Source organism: Oryx dammah, unplaced genomic scaffold (assembly GCF_014754425.2).
Source record: "Oryx dammah isolate SB20612 unplaced genomic scaffold, SCBI_Odam_1.1 HiC_scaffold_27, whole genome shotgun sequence".
NCBI classification, from domain to species: Eukaryota; Metazoa; Chordata; class Mammalia; order Artiodactyla; family Bovidae; genus Oryx; species Oryx dammah.
Window position 1 is genome coordinate 41,875,378 of NW_024070211.1, and position 22,448 is coordinate 41,897,825.

The window sequence follows — 22,448 nt, forward strand, 5'->3', positions numbered from 1 at the left end:
GAGGAGGCAGCTCAGAGAGACTCTATATAGAAAACAGGGCTAGAAAGAATAAATATATATATATATATATGTATAACTGAATCACTTTGCTGTACCCCTGAAACTAACAATATTATAAATCAACTACTCTCCAATATTAAAAGAAAAGAAAAGAACTGGAGACCGTCAGCTGGGAGCATCAGTGGCATGGTCAGAAGCCTGGGGCAAGAGGTGAGAGTTCAGAGGCTGGGGTGGAAAGAGAGCCAATTTTTTTCCAAAAAAGTAGCAAAATGAGAATTTGAGGAGGAAGGAGGGTTGAGGGAAGACCTCTGTTTTCTCTGATGGAATAAAATCAAGTTCATGGGGTCGGCCTGCCACCTGAGCCTGGCTCAGCTAGGAGTCCTGACAGCTGGAGGCTTGGTCAGCGTGTCAGGTCCTGAGCCGACAGGAATGTCTCTGTCATATCCCAGGACGTTCCCCCACCGGTCAATAGCGGGTCCCTCCCTTAGCATTTCTGTCCTGTGACAAGAGCATTGTGTCCAGCCTTGCTGGTTAATTCACAACTGTGGGTCCTCACCATTCAGGAGACACTGGGTCTGAATCTAAGCCTTGTTGGCCAGGGGCTGTGGCCTCTTACCTAGACCTGAGTTAGCGCCAATGTCCCTGATGTGAGCTCCCTATCTATAAGAACGGCTGTCTCCCAGCAGGCTACCTTAGTTTGTAATGTCCCCTTCATGATCATCTGGACTTGGGTCTTTCTTTAAGAGGTGGCTGATCCCTCAGCCTCAGTTATGCCCCCAGCATATCTCCCTGAGCCATTGGCTCTCCTTTTCCACACGCTGGGGAACTCCCAGCGAACTGTGCAGCTGAGCCTCTGCATTCACAGTTGTAAGCACAGGGAGGAAAGCCACTGGCAAGGGCTTAATGATATAGACAAGAGAGGGGTAGTTGATGATGTAGGGTCCCTGAAAAGCCAGTGAGAATGAGCTCTGCTATACAGGTCTGACTCATTAAAAAAGGGAACACATCATTCCCAGAGAGAAAATTAAAAAGAACTAACAATATTAAAAAAAAATCCTTAAAATACGTCAGCCAGCTTCTTCATTAAGGGTTTTGCTCAAATCACTGAATTTAATACTCATACAAGCATTACACAGAATCCCTAATATCATCCCCAATTTGCAGATTAAAAAACTGAGCCTGGACCAGTTGGATACTTGCCCAAGATCCTACAGGTGAGAAGTGATGGATGGGGCTATAGTTATGGGCTGACTCCAAGTCCATGCCTTCACATCTCCCCTTGGGAAGTGTGTGTTGGTGAAGACAGAGCGAGTCTGACCTGCAGGGAGCTGAAGCTGAGGAACTAAGGTTGAATGTCTTAAGGTCGTAAAGAAAAGGAAGTGAGATCATCTCTAGGGACTGGGCCTGGGGGGCTTAGTCATCTTTGCAGAACTTAACGGGAGCAGAAAAGGGTTGGAACGGCCACTGTGGGACAGTCAAGGGAGTTGACAGCACGACTAAAAGGAATTCTGGGCAGCAGCAGGGGCCCAGCTGGGGCTGGATAATGTGAATTTTGTAATGGAACCAATGAACGCTTTTCTGAGTTTCTCCAGCAACCTTTCATCACCCTTGCATGCAGGACCACAGAAGAAATGGAGAGCCTTTTTGCTCCCTTCTTAGGACTCAACACTTGATTACAAGCCCGGAAGAGCAACATCATGTGCTGAGGCACTGAGCCATCTGCAGAGAAGGGATAATGGGGTCCCATGGGGGTCGGGGATGGGCCAGGTGGGAATGATGGAGGCTGGAGATGGAAGAGGAGAGAGTTTACTGCTGAACGGCCGGACCAGGAGGAGGTCTGTAAAATCAGAATGGGGCCTGGGAGAATTGAAAGAGTCTGGGAGGCTGAAGTGAAAAAGAAGCTGTTTGCAAAAATACATACATTGTTGTTCACACATTATAGCAGCCCAGGAAACAGCCACTTCCCTGCTCACCCAGGGTGAGTAATAATTTGTGTCAGGCAAGAATAGGGGGAGGCTGATTTCCCTCTGTTTACTACCAAAGAAAAGTGGGGGCCGGACAGCCTTGGTGAAACGTTGGCCTTGGGAAAAGCCTGGCGCTCCCTAACGAGGTTGTATTACAACCACGCTCTGCTTTCCAAAACAGCACCCTCAGGAGAAAAGAAATAAAGTCATTTTTCTTCAGAGGTAAAAGATTTAACATTGCTTAACAATAACACTTAACACCGCTTAGCCCTTAGCCTTAGGCAACCCCATAACTACCAAGTGCTGGGAATTGTCTTTCTTCCCGAGCAGGCTAGGGCTCTGGCGTTATTTTGCCAAGTGTCATTGAGCCTGGCAGCAGGCTGTACAGGCCTCCTTTAAAATGGCAGAGTTCCATGAAAACATAGCAGGGTGCCCCTTGACTAGGGCTGCCCACCAACTCCATGCACTGGGGGGCAGTTTCTGTGTTGATGGCTCCAAATCTCACATATAAATCAACACTATTAAGTTTATCTTAAAACTCCTATGATGTTCTCCACAAACAGCACAGGAGCCAAATCAGTCAGCAGCATGTCAAGTCCCCAATAAGGTCGGCCACTGACTTCCTATCAGTAGAATTATTCCTATTTTTCATTAAAAATTTACCTCCATAAATATTTTAAAGCTCCCCACCTCTGTGACTAAGAGGGGATCCGGTGCCTACAGAGATGTGGTCCCCTCCCTCCCCTGACAAAGGAGCAGTGGAGCTGGTGTGATTCAACTGAATGGACAGTCAAATCTCTGGGGGCAGGTTGGGGGGCGGTGGGGGATGAGGAAACCAGGGTAAAAGTCACGTCTCCTGCCTTAGGCATTTGCACCTTGTTGGGTAAATATGGGCCCCCCTCGATGGATTAGAGCACATGGGTGGGGATTCTCTGAATCTCCCCCTTAGATGTTGAGATGGAAACTCAAGTTTGAGCCCCTGCATTAAAGAAAGCCAGTGCCAGGGACAGCTCACGCACTTCATCTGAGCCTTATTTATTCTCTATCATGACTCCTTCTTACCAGGAATCTAAAAAGGTACGTCAGCACCTGTAGCCCATCACTTTTGCCACTGTGTTACGTGTGTGAGTGGACGGTTTGTCAAAACTGTTTTCAGTCTAAGATGTTTCGCTTTGGGCTACAGTTATATTCTTAAGGCTGGCAGGATTTTGTCGATCCATATATTGTGATGGCAGCCCCCAGAGTGATAAACAGCATCAATGTATTGCCTCTGTCAAAAAACTCCCTCCATGATATTTAATCCTAAAACAGACATGTTTAGAGTCAGCCATGATTGTGCGTTTCAGGGCTTATTAGTAAACATAAATAGGAGTTGGAAATTCAGAGGACTTTATGTTCATTATCACTTATCTAAGCCTCGGTTGCACTCTCATAAAAAGTGGATCTGCTACCTCCTGCCCTAGACAGTGGGTCCTGAGGCTGAACTGGCCACAGTGTCTCCAGTCTCCAGATTCTCAGGGCCTTATACGCAGTAGATGATCAGTAGATACTTGAGGAAGGAATGAATGAGCGAAATTTACAGAATTTCTGTACTTATAAATGCTCTGTCTGTGCTTTTGATTTGTACCCCAAAAAATCCATTTCCGCAGTCTGAGTACAAGTTGGCCAGGAAAGACATTAAACTGTTTCCAGTTTTCCTTTTTCTTCCTTTTCTAAGAACAGTACTTTCCATCTGCCTTAACCACAATTTCCACACACTTCAATATTGAAAGCCAGAAATTTTATATTTAAAATGAGTTTTGGAGACTACTTCTATTCTTTAAAATGAAAACAAAATACTAGGCCAGGGGAAAAAATCAGAAGGGGAAAGAAATCAAGGATGAGAAAAATAACTATGAGACAACATATAAAAAGAGAAATCAGGGAGACAAAATATAGCTGTACAGAAGCTTCAAAAATATTGTATTTTGGGTATCCTGCTCAATCAGTGTTCAAAATTGGTTCTCTGCTAGATTTGAGATTTTATTACTTCTGAAAATCAACATACTATTTATAAGAGCAGATGGTCACTTACGCTATGCCTGTTGTAATATTCAGGATGTTATTCTTGTCAATTCACACACAGAAATATAGTCAACACGCAACTCAAAACGGTAACCCAGCCGTGAGCCAGCGCTTTAACAGTTCAGTTTGATAATGGAAAAGCTCTCCTTAGGGTCCACCTGCACCCTTCTTTTTAAAAGGGGACATTCTGTAACATTTTAGTTTTCTGGCTGGCATTAACATTTCTTTCTTTTTGTTTTTCAAACTCACACATTCTCACACTCAACTCACTTAACTCCCATGGTCACTGAAGTCTATGTCATCCTGGAAAGGCTTCTCCTTTGTCATGTATCACTGACTGCAGCTAAAATTATTCTTCATCTCCCCGATAAGAGGACAAACCTTTGAGAATGGTATCTCATTTTCAGGGTCTCTAGTTATAACATAAGTGGCTTTTGTTAGGCCAGAACCGCCAAGCGAACTTTCCCACCCAGATGTCTCTTTCCTTCAATGGGTCAGTGCCTCTCAGCAATATTTGCCTTTTGCCCAAAGAACTCAGCCAGGTTCTAAATCAAGCGAAAAACACCTTCCCGGGTTCACATTTCTCTCCTGCTTTTTAACACCCACAGGAAGCTCCAAGGTTAAAGCTGGCATGCCCTTCCTCATGGGTAATTCCTAGGACAGAGGATTTACTATTTTATTGTCTCTAAGCTGGGTGCAGGCTGTTCAATACCATTTTTATAGCAATGGCTTAGGATTTCCATTCAGAATCCAATATTCTGGCTGACATGTTCAATTGCAATGATATACTATTTTCTTCCCTTAAAAAATAACCCACAAGTGTTTCAATTATTAGCACAGTTGTGAGGATGGCACGAGGGTTGTGGCAGGCGGTGGTAAGGCAAAATTATAACATATTCCTTATTTCAAAGCCAGATTTCTATTTCATGGAGATTTTTCTAAAGACTTTGTGTGTGGGTGAGAAGGCGAGGGGAGACCCCTTGGTGCTGTACCTGGGTAAGGAGGCGTACTGTCGCTCCATCCCCTCAAAGCGGAGGTGGTGTGCGTTCCCATCTGGACCCTTTCCAGACACCTGTGGAGAGAAAAGTAATTAGAGATGAAGATCCATTATGCACCCTGGTTACTGACAATGCATCTCAAAATTATAATCAGTGCACAAATGCTGCTGCTGCCTGCCAAAAATCAACCATGGAAAAGCAAGCAAGAACTCAGTATCGTTATAGGAATTGACGATCAAGCCACAAACATGGCATTTAACAACAAAGTCACTTCTTTCAAAAAAGGGTCATTGTCCAACTGACTCCTCCTTGTCACCACGCCAGGGGTATTCTGTACATTTTTATAACCGCTTTTATTTCCTTTTAAAATAGGCTTTAGTTTTCAGAGCAGCTTTAGACTTCCAGGAAAATTGAGAAGATAGTACAGAGAGTTCTCACATATCTGAAACTCAATTTCTCTATGACTAACATCTCATATTCATACGGTACATTTCTTACAATTTATAAATCAATGGTAATACTGTATTGATAACTAAAGTCCGTAGTTTATTCAGATTTTACCTAATTTTTTTCTTTGTTCAGGATCCCATTCAGGGCACCATATTACACAGAGTCATCACGTCTCCTTAGGCATTCTCTTGGCTGGGACAAGAATGTATATTTAAAAGTACATTTTCATGGAACCTTTCTTTAGTGCCTGGGACTGGCAGTAACCACCTAGTTCTTCCACGGATTCTCTGAAGCCCTCTCTGATCATCTGAAGCTCGCTGACCTCTGTCAGAGACTTGACGAACAACCGCAGAGACGTGACAAACTCTTTTCTGTCCAGTGTTGGTCTTGTTGTTTTTGTCTCTTTCAATGTATTATACTTCCTGTGTCCACCTCTCTTCAGGTTTCTTCCACAAGTCTCAGATTCTGAAGGGCACTGAGTGGCTTGGCCCCAGTAGGTTCTCAATAAAATGTGTTAGCTTCATGAATCTAAAGACTTTACATATAGTTTTTGCATATCTATTGAAACAACTAAAAACACATATGGGATAAATGCATACAGGTAATTTGAAGGCACTTGTTGACTGATCAATTCCTCACCTGTCCATGTCAACCCATGTGGGTTTTTGGCCACTTGCGTGCTCGTTCTTGTGCTGGGGTAGCCCTCATACAATGGGTATGGAAGGGGGAAGCATAAAACACAGGAAATCACAGTGTCAAGGTCGTAGAGAAAAATTTTCTAGGTAGTACTAAATCTGGAATTAGTTTCTTCCTACCAGAAGTCCCAGATCTCAAGGAAACCACCACCCCAGCTTAGGTGGTGTGTGGAGGGAGGGTTTGTTGGGGGAGATATTGCAAAATAAGCATATACTCACATTTAGAGTTAGAAAGACTATTTCTGGTGTCCAGTGACTACAGGAGGCACTTAAAGAGTGCCTATGTAAAACCTCTTTATATTTTATCAGTATATGGAACAGGAGGAGCTGGAATTATTTGAGAGGATGACAGCCCAGCAGCTACCTAGGTAGGATGAAGACTGTACATACAGACTTGGAAGCAGCTACAGAGAGACAGAAATCTCTGCATTGGGATAAAGCCCTGACTTAAATGGCTGACCTTTTAAACAAAGACTAAGGGCAAGGATGGTATCAGGCAATTAGGGGATAAATAAATGGCACTAAAAAAGAAGCGATTGATTAAAGTGTTGTTCTCAGTCACGCCTATCTAAGGTTTATTTTGACCTATTTTTTTAATGCAGGAAGAATTAATGTAAATACCAGAACTACACTGAAGATTATTAATTCTAGTTGTTAGAAAAACACTGTGCTTATGTATTAGTGTGACTTTAGACATTTACAGCTAATCCTTTTCAGTTCAGTTCAGTTCAGTCGCTCAGTCAGTCATGTCCGACTCTTTGCGACCCCATGAATCGCAGCACGCCAGGCCTCCCTGTCCATCACCAACTCTTTTTCAAGTGGTCACCAAACTTCAAGTTAATAATTTCAGGGTTCTTATCTGAGTTGGTATGGCCTAATGGGGGCAGTTAACATTCTGGTGTCTTGAGAGACTGCCCATATGCAGTGGTTTCTCTGGTAAGCTACTGGCATGCTAGATTATATTAAATGTAGGATGATGGTTATCTTTAAGAAACTTTTAGTCTTGTTGGGAAAACAAGGATCAGAAATGAAATATCTAAAGACTGTTGTAGGGCCATGTATGAACCAATGTTATTCAGGAAGTTACTATCAGGAGCACAGACAGGAAAAACTTCACGGAAGTAGAAGAACAAAGGCTAGGCTTCAAAAGATGGATGGGATGCTTATATATCAGAAATTACACTGTTGTTGAAAACAGAATAGATGTTCCTCAAAAAACTGAAAATAGCGTTACCATATGATCCAGCAATCCCACTTCTGGGCATATATATGGAAAAGGTGGAAGTTCTAATTCGAAAAGATACAGGCACTCCAGTGTTCACTGTTTACAACAGCCAAGACATGGAAGCACGTTAACTGTCCATAGACAGATGAATGGATATAGAAGATGTGGTATACACATACACAAACACACATACACACAGACACACTGGAATAGTACTTGGTCATAAAATGAATGAAATAGTGCCACTTGCAGCAACATAGAAGGACCCAGAGATTATCAAACTAAGTGAAGTAAGTCAGACAGAAAAAGACAAATATGACAGGATATCATTTATATGCAGAATGTAAAAAATGATGCTAATGAACTTGTTTACAAAACAGAAACAGACTCACAGACATAGAAAACAAACTTTTGGTGACCAAAGGAGAAGTAGCTGCTGCTGCTAAGTCGCTTCGGTCTTGTCCGACTCTGTGTGACCCTATAGACGGCAGCCCACCAGGCTCCGCCATCCCTGAGATTCTCCAGGCAAGAACACTGGAGTGGGTTGCCATTTCCTTAGGGGGGATCAAATTGGGAGTATGAAATTAGAGTAAACAAGGATTTACTGTAAAGCATAGGGAACCGTGTTAATATCTTATACTAAGCTAAAATGGAAAATAATAAAAGAGAAACTAGATATACACTTATATGTGTATAACTAAATCACTGTATCACTACGTTATACACCTGAAGCTAACACAACGTTGTAAATCAACTAGACTTCAATTAAAAAGTTATTCCATTCTTCTCCAATTGTATATGTATTTGTGTGCTTCTCTGTTGACACTGAAGCATCTTTAATGTAGTCATTCAATTAGTAATTATTAAACACCTTCTTTACTCTAAAGCCGTGCTAGGCACCACATTCAAAGCAAAGAACAGGGGCTTGAATTCTTCATTGCTTTAAATATAGAGGAGACAGGCCTGCAAACAATTATGGTACAATGAGATCACTGCTGGAGTGTCAGTCTGAAGAAGGAGGCAGTGGGAGTCTGAGAGAACAGATACCAGAGTCCACCTGGGAGAGTTGAAGACAGCTTCATATGGGTGTTGAAGTTTCCTCTAAAACTTGAATGCGAATGAGGAGTTCTTTAGGAGGAGGAGTGGGTGGGAGTAGCAGGAGAAAGCATTCTTGGTAGAGAGAACAAAACTGAAACAACCTGGAAGCCTGAAACGAGCACTGTGTTTCCAGGGAATGTCAACATTTTGGTAAAAGAAGAGAGACTGTAAGGAAAAGGATATTAGTAATCGTAGCAACAATATCGCTGGTACTATTAATATTATTATGGTTACTATTATGGTTATTGCCACCAGTGCAATTTTTTAAATCAATTTTATTTTTTAGAGCAGTTTTATGTTTTAATCAAAATTGACAGGAAGGTATGGGGAGTTCCCATATGTTTAATACATCATGAATCGTGCTTTTGGTGTTAAATCTAAAAAGTCATCACCAAACTTCAGATCATCTGGACTTCTTCCCAGTGTTATCTTCTAGGAGTTTTGGAAGATAGTTTTACCTCTTACATTTAGGTCTGTGATAATTTTTGTGAAGACTGTAAGGTCTTTGTCTAGATTCTCTCTCTCTTTTTTTTGTTTTGCATATGTATGTCCCATTTTTCCAGTACCATTTGTTGAAAAGACTATTTTTGTTCTATTATATTGTCTTTGAAACTTTGTCAAAGATCACTTGACTGTATTTATATTCTTCTATTTCTGGGCTCTCTATTGTGTTTCACTGATTTATTTGTTAATTCTTTCACCAACACCACACTGTTTTGATTGTTGTAGCATTATAGTAAGTCCTGAAGTTGGGTAATGTCAGTCTTCCAACTTTGTTCTTCTCCTTCAATCTTGTATTGGCTATTCTGTCTTTTGCCTTTCCACATAATGTTTAGAATCAGTTTATAACTTGCTGGGATTTTGACTGGGGGTACATTGACTCTATAGATCAAGCTGGGAAGAGCTGACAGCTTGACAATATTAAGTCCATCCAAGAACAAGGACTATCTCTCCATTTTTTTAAGTTCTTCTTTGATTACTATAATTCAACACTTATTTGGCCCTTCCTGAGGGTCAATAACAAGGTTAAATGTTTTATTTGCATTAGCCCATACATTTCTTAGGGAAGGCAATGGCAACCCACTCTAGTATTCTTGCCTGGAAAATCCCATGGACGGAGAAGCCTGGTAGGCTGCAGTCCTAGGAGTCTGACATGACTGACCGACTTCACTTTCACTTTCATGCACTGGAGAAGGAAATAGCAACCCACTCTTGTGTTCTTGCCTGTAGAACCCCAGGGATGGGGGAGCCTGATGGGCTGCCGTCTATGGGATTGCACAGAGTTAGACATGACTGAAGCGACTTAGCAGCAGCAGCAGCATACATTCCTCCCAATTATCTTCAATGGCTGTCCCATTTTTCAGATGAGAAAATTGGGCAGTTGCCTAAGGTTATAAAGCTAGGTCGTGGGATATCTGAGATAAGATTCAAGTCTGTCACCTGAGACTCTGGAGAAACTGACATGGACTGGATCTTGGAGGATCTCATGCCAAGGAACTCGATTTTACCATTAGGTGATGGTGAAGACATGGAGAAGTGATATTCTATAAGTGATAGTACATATTGACAGGGTAGAGAGATTATTTTTGTCATAGGATTGAGTTCCAGTGACAGTCTAAGTCAGAGATGATACAGGCTTAAACAAGGGGCTATTCAAAAAGATGGAGATAAAGGAGCAACATAAAGATGTTCAGTTCAGTTCAGTTCAGTTGCTCAGTCGTGTCCAACTCTTTGCGACCCCATGAATTGCAGCACGCCAGGCTTCCCTGTCCATCACCAAGTCCCGGAGTTCACTCAGACTCACATCCATCGAGTCAGTGATGCCATCCAGCCATCTCATCCTCTGTCACCCCCTTCTCCTCCTGCCCCCAATCCCTCCAAGCATCAAAGTCTTTTCCAATGAGTCAACACTTCGCATGAGGTGGCCAAAGTACTGGAGTTTCAGCTTTAGCATCATTCCTTCCAAAGAAATCCCAGGGCTGATCTCCTTCAGAATGGACTGGTTGGATCTCCTTGCAGTCCAAGGGACTCTCAAGAGTCTTCTCCAACACCACAGTTCAAAAGCATCAATTCTTTGGTGCTCAGCCTTCTTCACAGTCCAACTCTCACATCCATACATGACCACAGGAAAAACCATAGCCTTGACTAGACGGACCTTAGTCGGCAAAGTAATGTCGCTGCTTTTGAATATACTATCTAGGTTGCTCATAACTTTTCTTCCAAGGAGTAAGCATCTTTTAATTTCATGGCTGCAGTCACCATCTGCAGTGATTTTGGAGCCCAGAAAAATAAAGTCTGAAGCTGTTTCCACTGTTTCCCCATCTATTTCCCATGAAGTGATGGCACCGGATGCCATGATCTTCGTTTTCTGAATGTTGAGCTTTAAGCCAACTTTTTTGCTTTCCTCTTTCACTTTCATCAAGAGGCTTTTGAGTTCCTCTTCACTTTCTGCCATAAGGGTGGGGTCATCCGCATATCTGAGGTTATTGATATTTCTCCTGGCAATCTTGATTCCAGCTTGTGTTTCTTCCAGCCCAGTGTTTCTGATGATGTACTCTGCATAGAAGTTAAATAAGCAGGGTGACAATATACAGCCTTGACGTACTCCTTTTCCTATTTGGAACCAGTCTGTTGTTCCATTTCCAGTTCTAACTGTTGCTTCCTGACCTCCATACAGATTTCTCAAGAGGCAGGTCAGGTGGTCTGGTATTCCCATACTCTCAGAATTTTCCACAGTTTATTGTGATCCACACAGTCAAAGGCTTTGGCATAGTCAATAAAGCAGAAATAGACGGTTTTCTGGAATTCTCTTGCTTTTTCCATGATCCAGCAGATGTTGGCAATTTGATCTCTGGTTCCTCTGCCTTTACTAAAACCAGCTTGAACATCAGGAAGTTCACGGTTCACGTATCAGTGAAGCCTGGCTTGGAGAATTTTGAGCATTACTTTACTAGCATGTGAGATGAGTGCAATTGTGTGGTAGTTTGAGCATTCTTTGGCATTGCCTTTCTTTGGGATTGGAATGAAAACTGACCTTTTCCAGTCCTGTGGCCACTGCTGAGTTTTCCAAATTTGCTGGCATATTGAGTGCAGCACTTGCACAGAATCATCTTTCAGGATTTGAAATAGCTCCACTGGAATGCCATCACCTCCACTAGCTTTGTTCGTAGTGATGCTTTCTAAGGCCCACTTGACATCACATTCCAGGATGTCTGGCTCTAGATGAGTGATCATACCATCGTGATTATCTGGGTCATGAAGATCTTTTTTGTACAGTTCTTCTGTGTATTCTTGTCACCTCTTCTTAATATCTTCTGCTTCTGTTAGGTCCATACCATTTCTGTCCTTTATTGAGCCCATCTTTGCATGAAATGTTCCCTTGGTATCTCTAATTTTCTTCAAGAGATCTCTAGTCTTTCCCATTCTGTTGTTTTCCTCTATTTCTTTGCATTGATCGCTGAAGAAGGCTTTCTTATCTCTTCTTGCTATTCTTTGGAACTCTGTATTCAGATGCTTATATCCTTCCTTTTCTCCTTTGCTTTTCGCTTCTCTTCTTTTCACAGCTATTTGTAAGGCCTCCCCAGACAGCCATTTTGCTTTTTTGCATTTATTTTCCATGGGGATGGTCTTGATCCCTGTCTCCTCTACAATGTCACGAACCTCATTCCATAGTCCATCAGGCACTCTATCTATCAGATCTAGGCCCTTAAATCTATTTCTCAATTCCACTATATAATAATAAGGGATGTGATTTAGGTCATACCTGAATGGTCTAGCGGTTTTCCTTACTTTCATCAATTTAAGTCTGATTTTGGCAATAAGGAGTTCATGATCTGAGCCACAGTCAGCTCCTGGTCTTGTTTTTGTTGACTGTATAGAGCTTCTCCATCTTTGGCTGCAAAGAATATAAACAATCTGATTTTGGTGTTGACCATCTGGTGATGTCCATGTGTAGAGTCTTCTCTTGTGTTGTTGGAAGAGGGTGTTTGCTATGACCAGTGCATTTTCTTGACAAAACTCTATTAGTCTTTGCCCTGCTTCATTCTACATTCCAAGGCCAAATTTCCCTGTTACTCCAGGTGTTTCTTGACTTCCTACTTTTCCATTCCAGTCCTCTATAATGAAAAGGACATCTTTTTTGGGTGTTAGTTCTCAAAGGTCTTGTAGGTCTTCATAGAACCTTTCAACTTCAGCTTCTTCAGCGTTACTGGTTGGGGCACAGAGTTGGATTACCGTGATATTGAATGGTTTGCCTTGGAGACAAACAGAGATCATGCTGTCGTTTTTGAGATTGCATCCAAGTACTGCATTTCAGACTCCCTTGTTGAGCATGATGGCTACTCCATTTCTTCTGAGGGATTCCTGCCCACAGTAGTAGATATAATGGTCATCTGAGTTAAATTCACCCATTCCAGTCCATTTTAGTTCGCTGATTCCTAGAATGTCGATGTTCACTCTTGCCATCTGTTGTTTGACCACTTCCAATTTGCCTTGATTCATGGACCTGACATTCCAGGTTCCTATGCAATATTGCTCTTTACAGCATCGGACCTTGCTTCTATCACCAGTCACATCCACAGCTGGGAATTGTTTTTGCTTTGGCTCCATCCCTTCATTCTTTCTGGAGTTATTTCTCCACTGATATCCAGTAGCATATACGGGCACCTACTGACCTGGGGAGCTCCTCTTTCAGTATCCTACGATTTTGTCTTTTCATACTGTTCATGGGGTTCTCAACGCAAGAATACTGAAGTGGTTTGCCGTTCTTTTCTCCAGTGGACCACATTCTCACATGGTGGACCTCTCCACCATGACCCGCCCGTCTTGGGTTGCCCCGTGGGCATGGCTTAGTTTCATTGAGTTAGACAAGGCTGTGGTCCTAGTGTGATTAGATTGACTAGTGTTCTGTGAGTATGGTTTCAGTGTGTCTGTCCTCTGATGCCCTCTTGCAACACCTGCCATCTTACTTGGGTTTCTCTTACCTTGGGCGTGGGGTATCTCTTCACGGCTGCTCCAGCAACGCGCAGCCACTGCTCCTTACCTTGGATGAGGGGTATCTCTTCACTGCTGCCCTTCCTGACCTTCAAAGATGTTAAGAGGGTAACTTTAATAAAACTGACTGAGAATTAATGGGAAGGATGTGTTTGGAATTGTGCCTAAGTTTTCTGAGTTTAGCAACTAGGTGGGCTTTTCAGCTGTTGCCAAGATGGGACTAAAGAAAGAACAGATTTACGGGGTAGGGTGGGAGGAGGGAACACTGGAACACTTAGATATATTAAGCTTGAGTTGGGTCATCTGATAGAAATGTCTGAGAGATAATTGAGTATAAAAATTTGCAACATAGAAGAAAAATCTGGACTAGAGATGTAGAATTGAGAAACCTTTAGCCTATAGATGGTATCTGAAACCTTGGAAAAGAATTAGAATGCCCAGGAGGCATCTACAAACAGAATAAAAGGCAAGACATGCAACGAAAAGAGAGAATGTCAATAACCATTTAGAAATACCATATTTAAGGGACAGGCCAAAAAAAAAAAAAAAAAAAAGTTGAAACCCAGGAGGGAGTCTGAGTAAAAGTAGTTGGTCAAGGAGAGAATGAGGAGAGAGTGTTATTTTAGGAACTAATGGAAAGAGTTCCTTGAAAGAGAGTGTGGTTCACAGTGTCAAAAGCAGCCAAGAGCTTCAGTAAGACAAGATCTAAGGCATAGACAGTGTGTTGAGAAGCTTTACGTGATCCTCCCCCCTTGCTAAGGTAGCTTTGGAGCTGGTGGCACTAAAGATGAATCCCTGCTGGTGGTACCTTCCACCTTCCTAGCTATGGTGGCTCCTGATAGAGGCCTTTACTGTGTGACTTGTGGAGCCAAAGTGTTACTCACTTAGTCATGTCTGACTCTTTGTGAACGCATGGACTGTAGCCTGCCTTCCAGGATCCTCTGTCCACGGGATTTTCCAGGCAAGAATACTAGAGTGGGTTCCATTTCCTTCTCCAGGGTTTCTTCCTGATCCAGGGATTGAACCCGTGGAGCCAAAAGTTTCCTCAAAGAAATGGCAGAAGCTCCCTGGGTAGCCTGGTTCTGTCTTGTGGCTTGGGAAATCATTCCTGAAAGCTTTTCTAAGAGTTTGCTTCCTAATGTTCCTTATGATTCTGTAAGCCTGTTAATATGGTGTAATAAATTTGTTCCTGCTTAAACTAGCCAGAGTATATATTGTTCTCTGCAACTGAACAGTGACTGATATAAAGTCTGCAAAAGGGTATGTGGGAATTGGCAATGAGATGCTGATTGGTGCTTTATTGAGTGTGATTTCAAAGGATTGATGGGGAGAGAAAGCCAGACTCTATGGTGTTGAAATTCTTTATAGTATTCTAATAAATAAACAACCACCGGATATACTGTCTTATGCTATCATGCTCAGAAAATGAGATAAATACTTTCAAGTAAATAAACATTTGTTAGTGTCTCTTAAGTAGAGAGCCATATGCTAAGTACTCTAAGGTACAGAGATTAGAAAAGCCATTTCCTGCTCAGAGAAACACCTGTTAGTCAAGGGAGATGATAGGAATACATTTGTGTTCAATTATTTAAAAAACAGATTTAACAGTTTTTTTTTCCTCCCTAAATTATCCAAAGATGACCTCTGTTAACATTTACAAATATATAAATATTTTAGTGGTATATAGAATTTTTCCCACCTGTTTATTATTGGCATTTTCCTGTGCTAGCAGATATATTTCTACAAATGTGAATTTTTATGGCAATATAATATCTGATTTATGGATAAATCATAATTTATCTAGTCTCCTCTTGTGATTTGATCACTTTTACTATTTCAGAAATGGTGGCAATACAAATTATTGTGTTGGGGACAAAGATTCTTGCAAATAGCTGCGAACTGAAAGTAGGAAGTATAAGAGTTGCCAAAGAGGCACTAATTATAAGTTTTAGTCAGGTCCTTGGGAAGTCAAGCCACTTTTGGAGGGATTAAGGGGAGAGAGAACTGGCAGAGGCATTTATAAGCTCATTTCTCATTTTGCTCTATGCTCAACAAGACTCAGAACTGTTCCTCCTTGAAGAACTCCTTATTAGGTAATTTCTTTTATCATAAAAAAATAAGGTCAGCAGCTTTGATCCAATTAATTTTTTAAAGAAGCCCTTTATCTCACTTGGTATCATGCAGGGTTTTTTTTTTTTTTTTTTTTAATGTAATGACCTAAATATATGTCTGATAGAAATAATCTTGACTTAAGCCATAACAGAAACCTAGTTTTTTCTACAACAATGTAATGTTAGAACTTAGCCTTGGATTTGGGACATATCTATCTTTCTACTGCTCAGGAAGTGAAACTTCAGAGAGCTTATTCAAAACAAGTTGAAAAGCTAATACCTTGGTGTGCCTTGCACGTGGTGATCTTTTTTGTCTGGATTATGACAGCCTATGACAGCCTATTAGGAGGGCTTGGGGTTTGAGGAGGGGGCAAGTCGAGGGAATGCTGAATTAAGATGCTTTTAGTCCATGGGAGTTCTCCCAATTTCATTCACTCAATGCCTGCTGCTGGCTGGGGTGTTAAGAGCCTTGTTAAAATAAAGCTATTAGTCTTTTCTCTACAAAAGCAAGGAGCTTGCTGCCTACATTCTGTGTTCCTTAAATTAGTATGTATTTCTAGCTTGGTATTGCAAGAATCAGCAGTTTCATAAAGCAATATACTAAAGAGGCCATTTAACCCCCCTTATTCCCCCACTTGCAGATTAATGGCAGAGAGGAAGATTTAATGCCCTTTCAAACATTTTTTAACAATTCATTATAAATAAAAGAATAAATCACACAAGATTTTCTGCAAATGTCTGATGATAAAAAGCGGAAACAATTCAAAATTAACATGTTTTCCAGTTCCCACAGGTTAGGACACATTTTTGCCAATGTTGTAATTTATGTCCCATCAGTCAATTTTCCTGAGGAAATTTAAAAGCTGCTGTGATGGAAAGACTGTGCAAAGTTGCAATACAGCTTATTCACCTATACATAACATCCTCATTTACAAATATGTCTTACTCAGATCCATTACCAAAAAATGAGTTTCATGCTGCCAGACACATCATAAGATTAAAATGCAAAGTATAAGAATTTAGATGCCATTTTAGGAAAAATGCCTTTCATTTCAAGTTGGTGTCATGACAGATATTTGTGAGCAGTTTCCAGAAGCTTTCTTTTAATTACATTGATTTTACCTAGCTATAGGTTTAGCTGGAAGATTTTTAAAGAAATAAACTCAATAAAAACATCTAAAAAGTTATGAACTTGACTTTGATAATCTTCCCATATTAAGACATTCTGCTAAAATGCTACAAGTTTGGAGGAAGGGCAACTGACAATATCCCATCTAAACAAAAAGGAACTAATCAAAATAAGCTGTTCAATTATTTTCCTTTTGCAATGTGAAGTATATTATTCCTGAAATACGTATTTACGAATACGTATCCAGAGAAGCAAAAGTACACACACTCGTTCAAATGATTATTTCTGAAGTGTTTATTTTCTCTAATTTAATTTCAGTAATTTTGTCAAATAACTGGGTATTCAGCTTATAGACTTGCTTAGAACATCTGCTAGTTTAGAAACTACAGCAAATAAAAATATTTTAAAAATAACTCTTGGGTAAGCCTTTTTAACCATTTTGTGCCTAAAATTTCCTTCCTCATAAAATGTTAGAGTTAACAGTACAATTCTTTAAAGTTTCTTCTAACCTACACACATTTATAAATGTTACCTTGTATATAACTTCCACATTATGTTAATCAATTACACATTATTAATAAGTACCCAAATGTAGTTACATGATTATAATTATTTTAGAGCTGAATAACAAAGTAAAGCAATCTGCAACATTATAAAGTTATAAAACATTTACTGGGATTTAAACATTAAACCTCATGCTAGCACCATCCAAGTCCTAGCTATATGTACAGGGGCCATAGCCTCAACAATCTCTCTTCTGCTTATCTTTAGAGAAAATAAAATCAGACATCTTCCCAGCTCTGTTTGTGTCTCGGGTCTAAGATACAGTTACCATAGAAACTATGGTCGTGGATACAATTTACAAATTTGGCTTCATCCATCAGATGCACTTTGTATGTGAGTGTATGTGTGTGTGTATGTGGGTACGTGTCCATATGTGTCTTGCCAATAAGCTTGAAGAGCAAACTCTGGCTCTGTGTCTTTAATTAAAGAGCCAGACACCACTCCTCATTTCCTTTCCCCATCTGTCTACCTACAAATAGAGACATTGTAACGCTGGCTGACATATAAACTCTTACTTGGAAGAAGACAAAGGTCTGAGGAAAAGATGAGAAAAACAGTATTAGGAAAAGCATTCCCCAAGAAATTTGTCTGTTCACCTGTCCTGTATTTTCAAGGAACAGAATAAAAGCCCATTGGTGGACTTTCGGTTATTTACATTAATCACTAGGTTCTAGTATCTAGTACTTATTGAACTGGGTTTCTAATTGTTTCTTGGATATAATATGTGAGTTAGTTATTCCTCTGCTGTTTTAGTTTATTGTACTCTGTGACAACCTTCTTTGCTCATCTTAAAAGAAATAAAGTTGACCTTCAAAATATGACTATATCTTAAAAGGGTAATAATTTGTTCATAGTATTTGTTATGAGTTCATATTATCTCTTTAAACTATTAAACAATGAATAAAAGATATTCATTGTCTAAAGCTCTTTAGTATATGTAAAATACACTTGCAGTTATAAAAATGAAACAATGTAAAAGCAAAATTTTAAGGTCTTCAGAATTTTTCTTTTTTTTGTAGTTTAGCCAGTGGGCAAGTTCAAATTACTCCCAGCTACAGTTACTAGGAAGAGAACATTCTCTGGAATACTCTACAGTCAGTATCATGAATTATAATCAATGAGACCATTTCCACTTCTGCCTCATTTTACACATGAGGAAACTGGAATTCAGAGGATCTTAAAGCAACTTGCCAAAGGGTCATACAGTGGCAAAGCCAATATCTGAACTGAGATATGCCTGACCCCAAAGTAGTGTTTCTCTCATTCTTAATGCTGTCTCACATGTTGGCAGGATCATTATAGTTACTGTTGCTCTATTTCTTAAACAAATAACTGAGGCATCAGACCTGAAAGTTCATATGACCCTATGGTAGCAATGGGATGGAATTTGTGAAATTATGATGGTCTGAGATATTAAAAAGCAGAGATATTACTTTGCCAACAAAGGTCCGCCTAATCAAGGCTATGGTTTTTCCAATGGTCATGTATGGATGTGAGAGTTGGACTGAAGTGAGAGTGAAAAAATCTGAGCGCTGAAGAATTGATGCTTTTCAACTGTGGTGTTGGAGAAGACTCTTGAGAGTCCCTTGGACTGCAAGGAGATCCAACCAGTCCATTCTAAAGGAGATCAGTCTTGGGTGTTCATTGGAAGGACTGATGCTGAAGCTGAAACTCCAATACTTTGGCCACCTCATGCGAAGAGTTGACTCATTGGAAAAGACTCTGATGCTGGGAGGGATTGGGGGCAGGAGAATAAGGGGATGACAGAGGATGACATGGCTGGATGGCATCACCGACTTGATGCACATAGTTTGTGTAAACTCCAGGAGTTGGTGATGGACAGGGAGGCCTGGCGTGCTGTGATTCATGGGGTCTCAAAGAGTCAGACATAACTGAGCTACTGAACTGAACTGAACTGAGCCTTCTGAATGCACTTACGGTCATAAGCCATATCGTTGAACTTCAGTTGCCTAGCAATATTTATTTAAAAGGGCTGGGGGCATTGATATATATATAGGTGCTAATTTTTGACATAGCAGAAGTAATTTTTAATAAAATAACTTTTAATAAAGGATTATGCTTTATTTAAAATCTCCTGTATTATATACACTAATTTTTAAAAAAATATTTTCAGTATTCATGCATAGTTGTCAGTCTGCTAATTTGGTTTACATAAGACATCAGGTTGTAAGCTTCATTAGAATTGAGACAATGCCTCTTTTTTGAGCCATTGCATTCTCAAGGCCTGGTATCTCACCTTGTTGATTAATATTTACTGAGTCAATGAAACAGAAGTCATAAACATCTAATCAGTGGCAGTTAACCCACAAAAAATTAATCAGCTTCCCTAAAGGTTAACTAGTTTTTTGAACCAGACCTGTTATGATATATACTATCAAAATGTTTTTAAAGATGTTTTTATGACATCTGTCCTTTGGTTAAGTTGGGGGAGCCTGGTGGGCTGCTGTCTATGGGGTTGCACAGAGTCGGACACGATTGAAGCGACTTAGCAGCAGCAGCAGCATTAAGACTGCCCCTTTCAAGCTCTTTTTTTATGTAGTCCTGAATTTTTTCATGTCTTTAAAAAAAATAAAATAGAACTAGAAATATTCTTATAGTCTAGATTTAAACTTGGACCTGGAGTATAAATCAAAACCATTAGGAACCTTAAGTATGTAGTTGCTTAGAAAAGATTCTAATAACCTAAAATAATATTAGTATACAAGTAGGAGAAGCTTATCTGACAGAACAAGTTATTGGGCGCACTGGCCATAACTAGCGTTGATCTAAACGTGCACCTCAACACGCAGAGTCATAGTTACCAGACCCATGCTACCATTAATGCTGGATCAGACACGCAGTAGCCCTACACTTGTTGTGTTCATCAAAATATTCATTTGGGTTTTTCCATAGCATCTTACTGGAAAACCCAAGCAAACTGTTTGGCCAACCCAATATATTAACCAAATTATCTTGCAACTGACTGCTATTCCAGCAGAATTCAGTTCTAAGAAGACAAGGAAGAAGTAAACAGATGACTTTCCGAAAATTGATGTCTGTCAAAATCTTATTTGAACAACCAAATCAAACACACCACACCCAGTCAATTGTTTTCTATTAACTAGTGAATAAAGGCACTATTATTCACTAGTTAATAGGATAGTTAATTCACTAGTGGGGTCTTCCCTGGTGGCTCAGACAGAAAAGAATCTGTCTGCAATGCAGGAGACCTAGGTTTGATCCCTGGGTTCGGAAAATTCCCTGGAGGAGGGGATGGCTACGCACTCCAGTATTCTTGCCTGGAGAATCCCCATGGACGGAGAAGCCTGGTGTGCTACAGTCCACGGGGTCGCAAGGAGTCGGACACGACTGAGAAAAATTCTAAAAGAGATGGGAATACCAGACCACCTGGCCTGCCTCTTGAGAAACCTATATGCAGATCAGGAAGCAACATTTAGAACTGGACATGGAACAACAGACTGGTTCCAAATAGGAAAAGGAGTACGTCAAGGCTGTATATTGTCACCCTGCTTATTTAACTTCTATGCAGAGTACATCATCAGAAACGCTGGGCTGGAAGAAGCACAAGCTGGAATCAAGATTGCCAGGAGAAATATCAATAACCTCAGATATGCAGATGACCCCATCCTTATGGCAGAAAGCGAAGAGGAACTAAAAGGCCTCTTGATGAAAGTGAAAGAGGAGAGTGAAAAAGTTGGCTTAAAGCTCAACATTCAGAAAACTAAGACCATGGCATCTCGTCCCATCACTTCATGGGAAATAGATGGGGAAACAGTGGAAACAGTGTCAGACTTTATTTTTGGGGGTTCCAAAATCACTGCAGATGGTGACTGCAGCCATGAAATTAAAAAACGCTTACTCTTTGGAAGGTAAGTTATGACCAAGCTAGATAGTATATTCAAAAGCAGAGACATTACTTTGCCGACTAAGGTCCGTCTAGTCAAGGCTGTGGTTTTTCCAGTGGTCATGTATGGATGTGAGAGTTGGACTGTGAAGAAAGCTGAGTGCCAAAGAATTGATGCTTTTGAACTGTGGTGTTGGAGAAGACTCTTGAGAGTCCCTTGGACTGCAAGGAGATCCAACCAGTCCATTCTGAAGGAGATCAGCCCTGGGATTTCTTTGGAAGGAATGATGCTAAAGCTGAAACTCCAGTACTTTGGCCACTTCATGCAAAGAGTTGACTCATTAGAAAAGACTCTGATGCTGGGAGGGACTGGAGGCAGGAGGAGAAGGGCTGACAGAGGATGAGATGGCTGGATGGCATCACCAACTCGATGGACGTGAGTCTGAGTGAACTCCGGGAGTTGGTGATGGAAAGGGAGGCCTGGGATACTGTGGTTCATGGGGTCGCAAAGAGCTGGACATGATTGAGCGACTGAACTGAACTGAACTGAGTGACGAAGCACATACAGGGAATAAAGGCTCTCAGTGACTGACTGCCATCTGACTTTCCTGCTTTATGTTGTTCCTCTCGTATATGCTCAATGATCTGATTGAACTGGGCATTTTATGCATCCCAAGAATGTACTTTTGTGCCTACGGCAGGATATCTTCTGTAGTTTTGGTAGCTCTTATGGGTTTCTCTGGTGGCTCAGCTGGCAAAGAATCAGCTTGCAATGTGGGAGACCTGGGTTCGATCCCTGGGTTGGGAAGATCCCCTGGAGAAGGGGATGGCTACTCACTTCAATATTCTAGTCCATAGAATTCCATGGACTGTATAGCCCAGAGAATTCCATGCTCTGTATAGTGTATGCTGTCACCAAGAATCAGACATGACTGAGTGGCTTTGAATCACTGGACGATCAATCAGTCAGAATGAGCTTTTGTGCCTACGGCAGGACATCCACTTCTGTAGTTTTGGTAGCTCTTCTTGTGGCCTTGTTAGTTCCTGGCCCATGCAGCCCCAGCATCCCCTCTGGATTTCCCTTGCAGTTCAGTTGGTAATGAATCTGCCTGCAGTGAGGAGACCTGGGTTAGATTCCTGGGTCAAGAAGATTCCCTGGAGGAGGAAATGGCAACTCACTGCAGCATTCTTGCTCAGAGAATCCCTTGGACAGAGGAGCCTGGCAGGCCACAGTCCATGGGGTCACAAGAGTCAGACATTATTTAGTGAATAAATGATGACGAATGCCTTAAA

At 41.0% G+C, this 22,448-nt stretch overlaps 1 protein-coding gene across 2 annotated transcripts in view; it reads right to left on the bottom strand.

Moving 5' to 3' along the window:
• Positions 1-22,448, bottom strand: part of PARD3B (par-3 family cell polarity regulator beta) — a 1,152,049-nt gene that overhangs the window by 67,034 nt on the left and 1,062,567 nt on the right. For both annotated transcript variants that reach the window (XM_040228721.1, XM_040228723.1), the window contains one exon: positions 5,021-5,100. In XM_040228721.1, the coding sequence (XP_040084655.1) occupies positions 5,021-5,100 (80 nt within the window). The remainder of the gene's footprint in view (positions 1-5,020; positions 5,101-22,448) is intronic.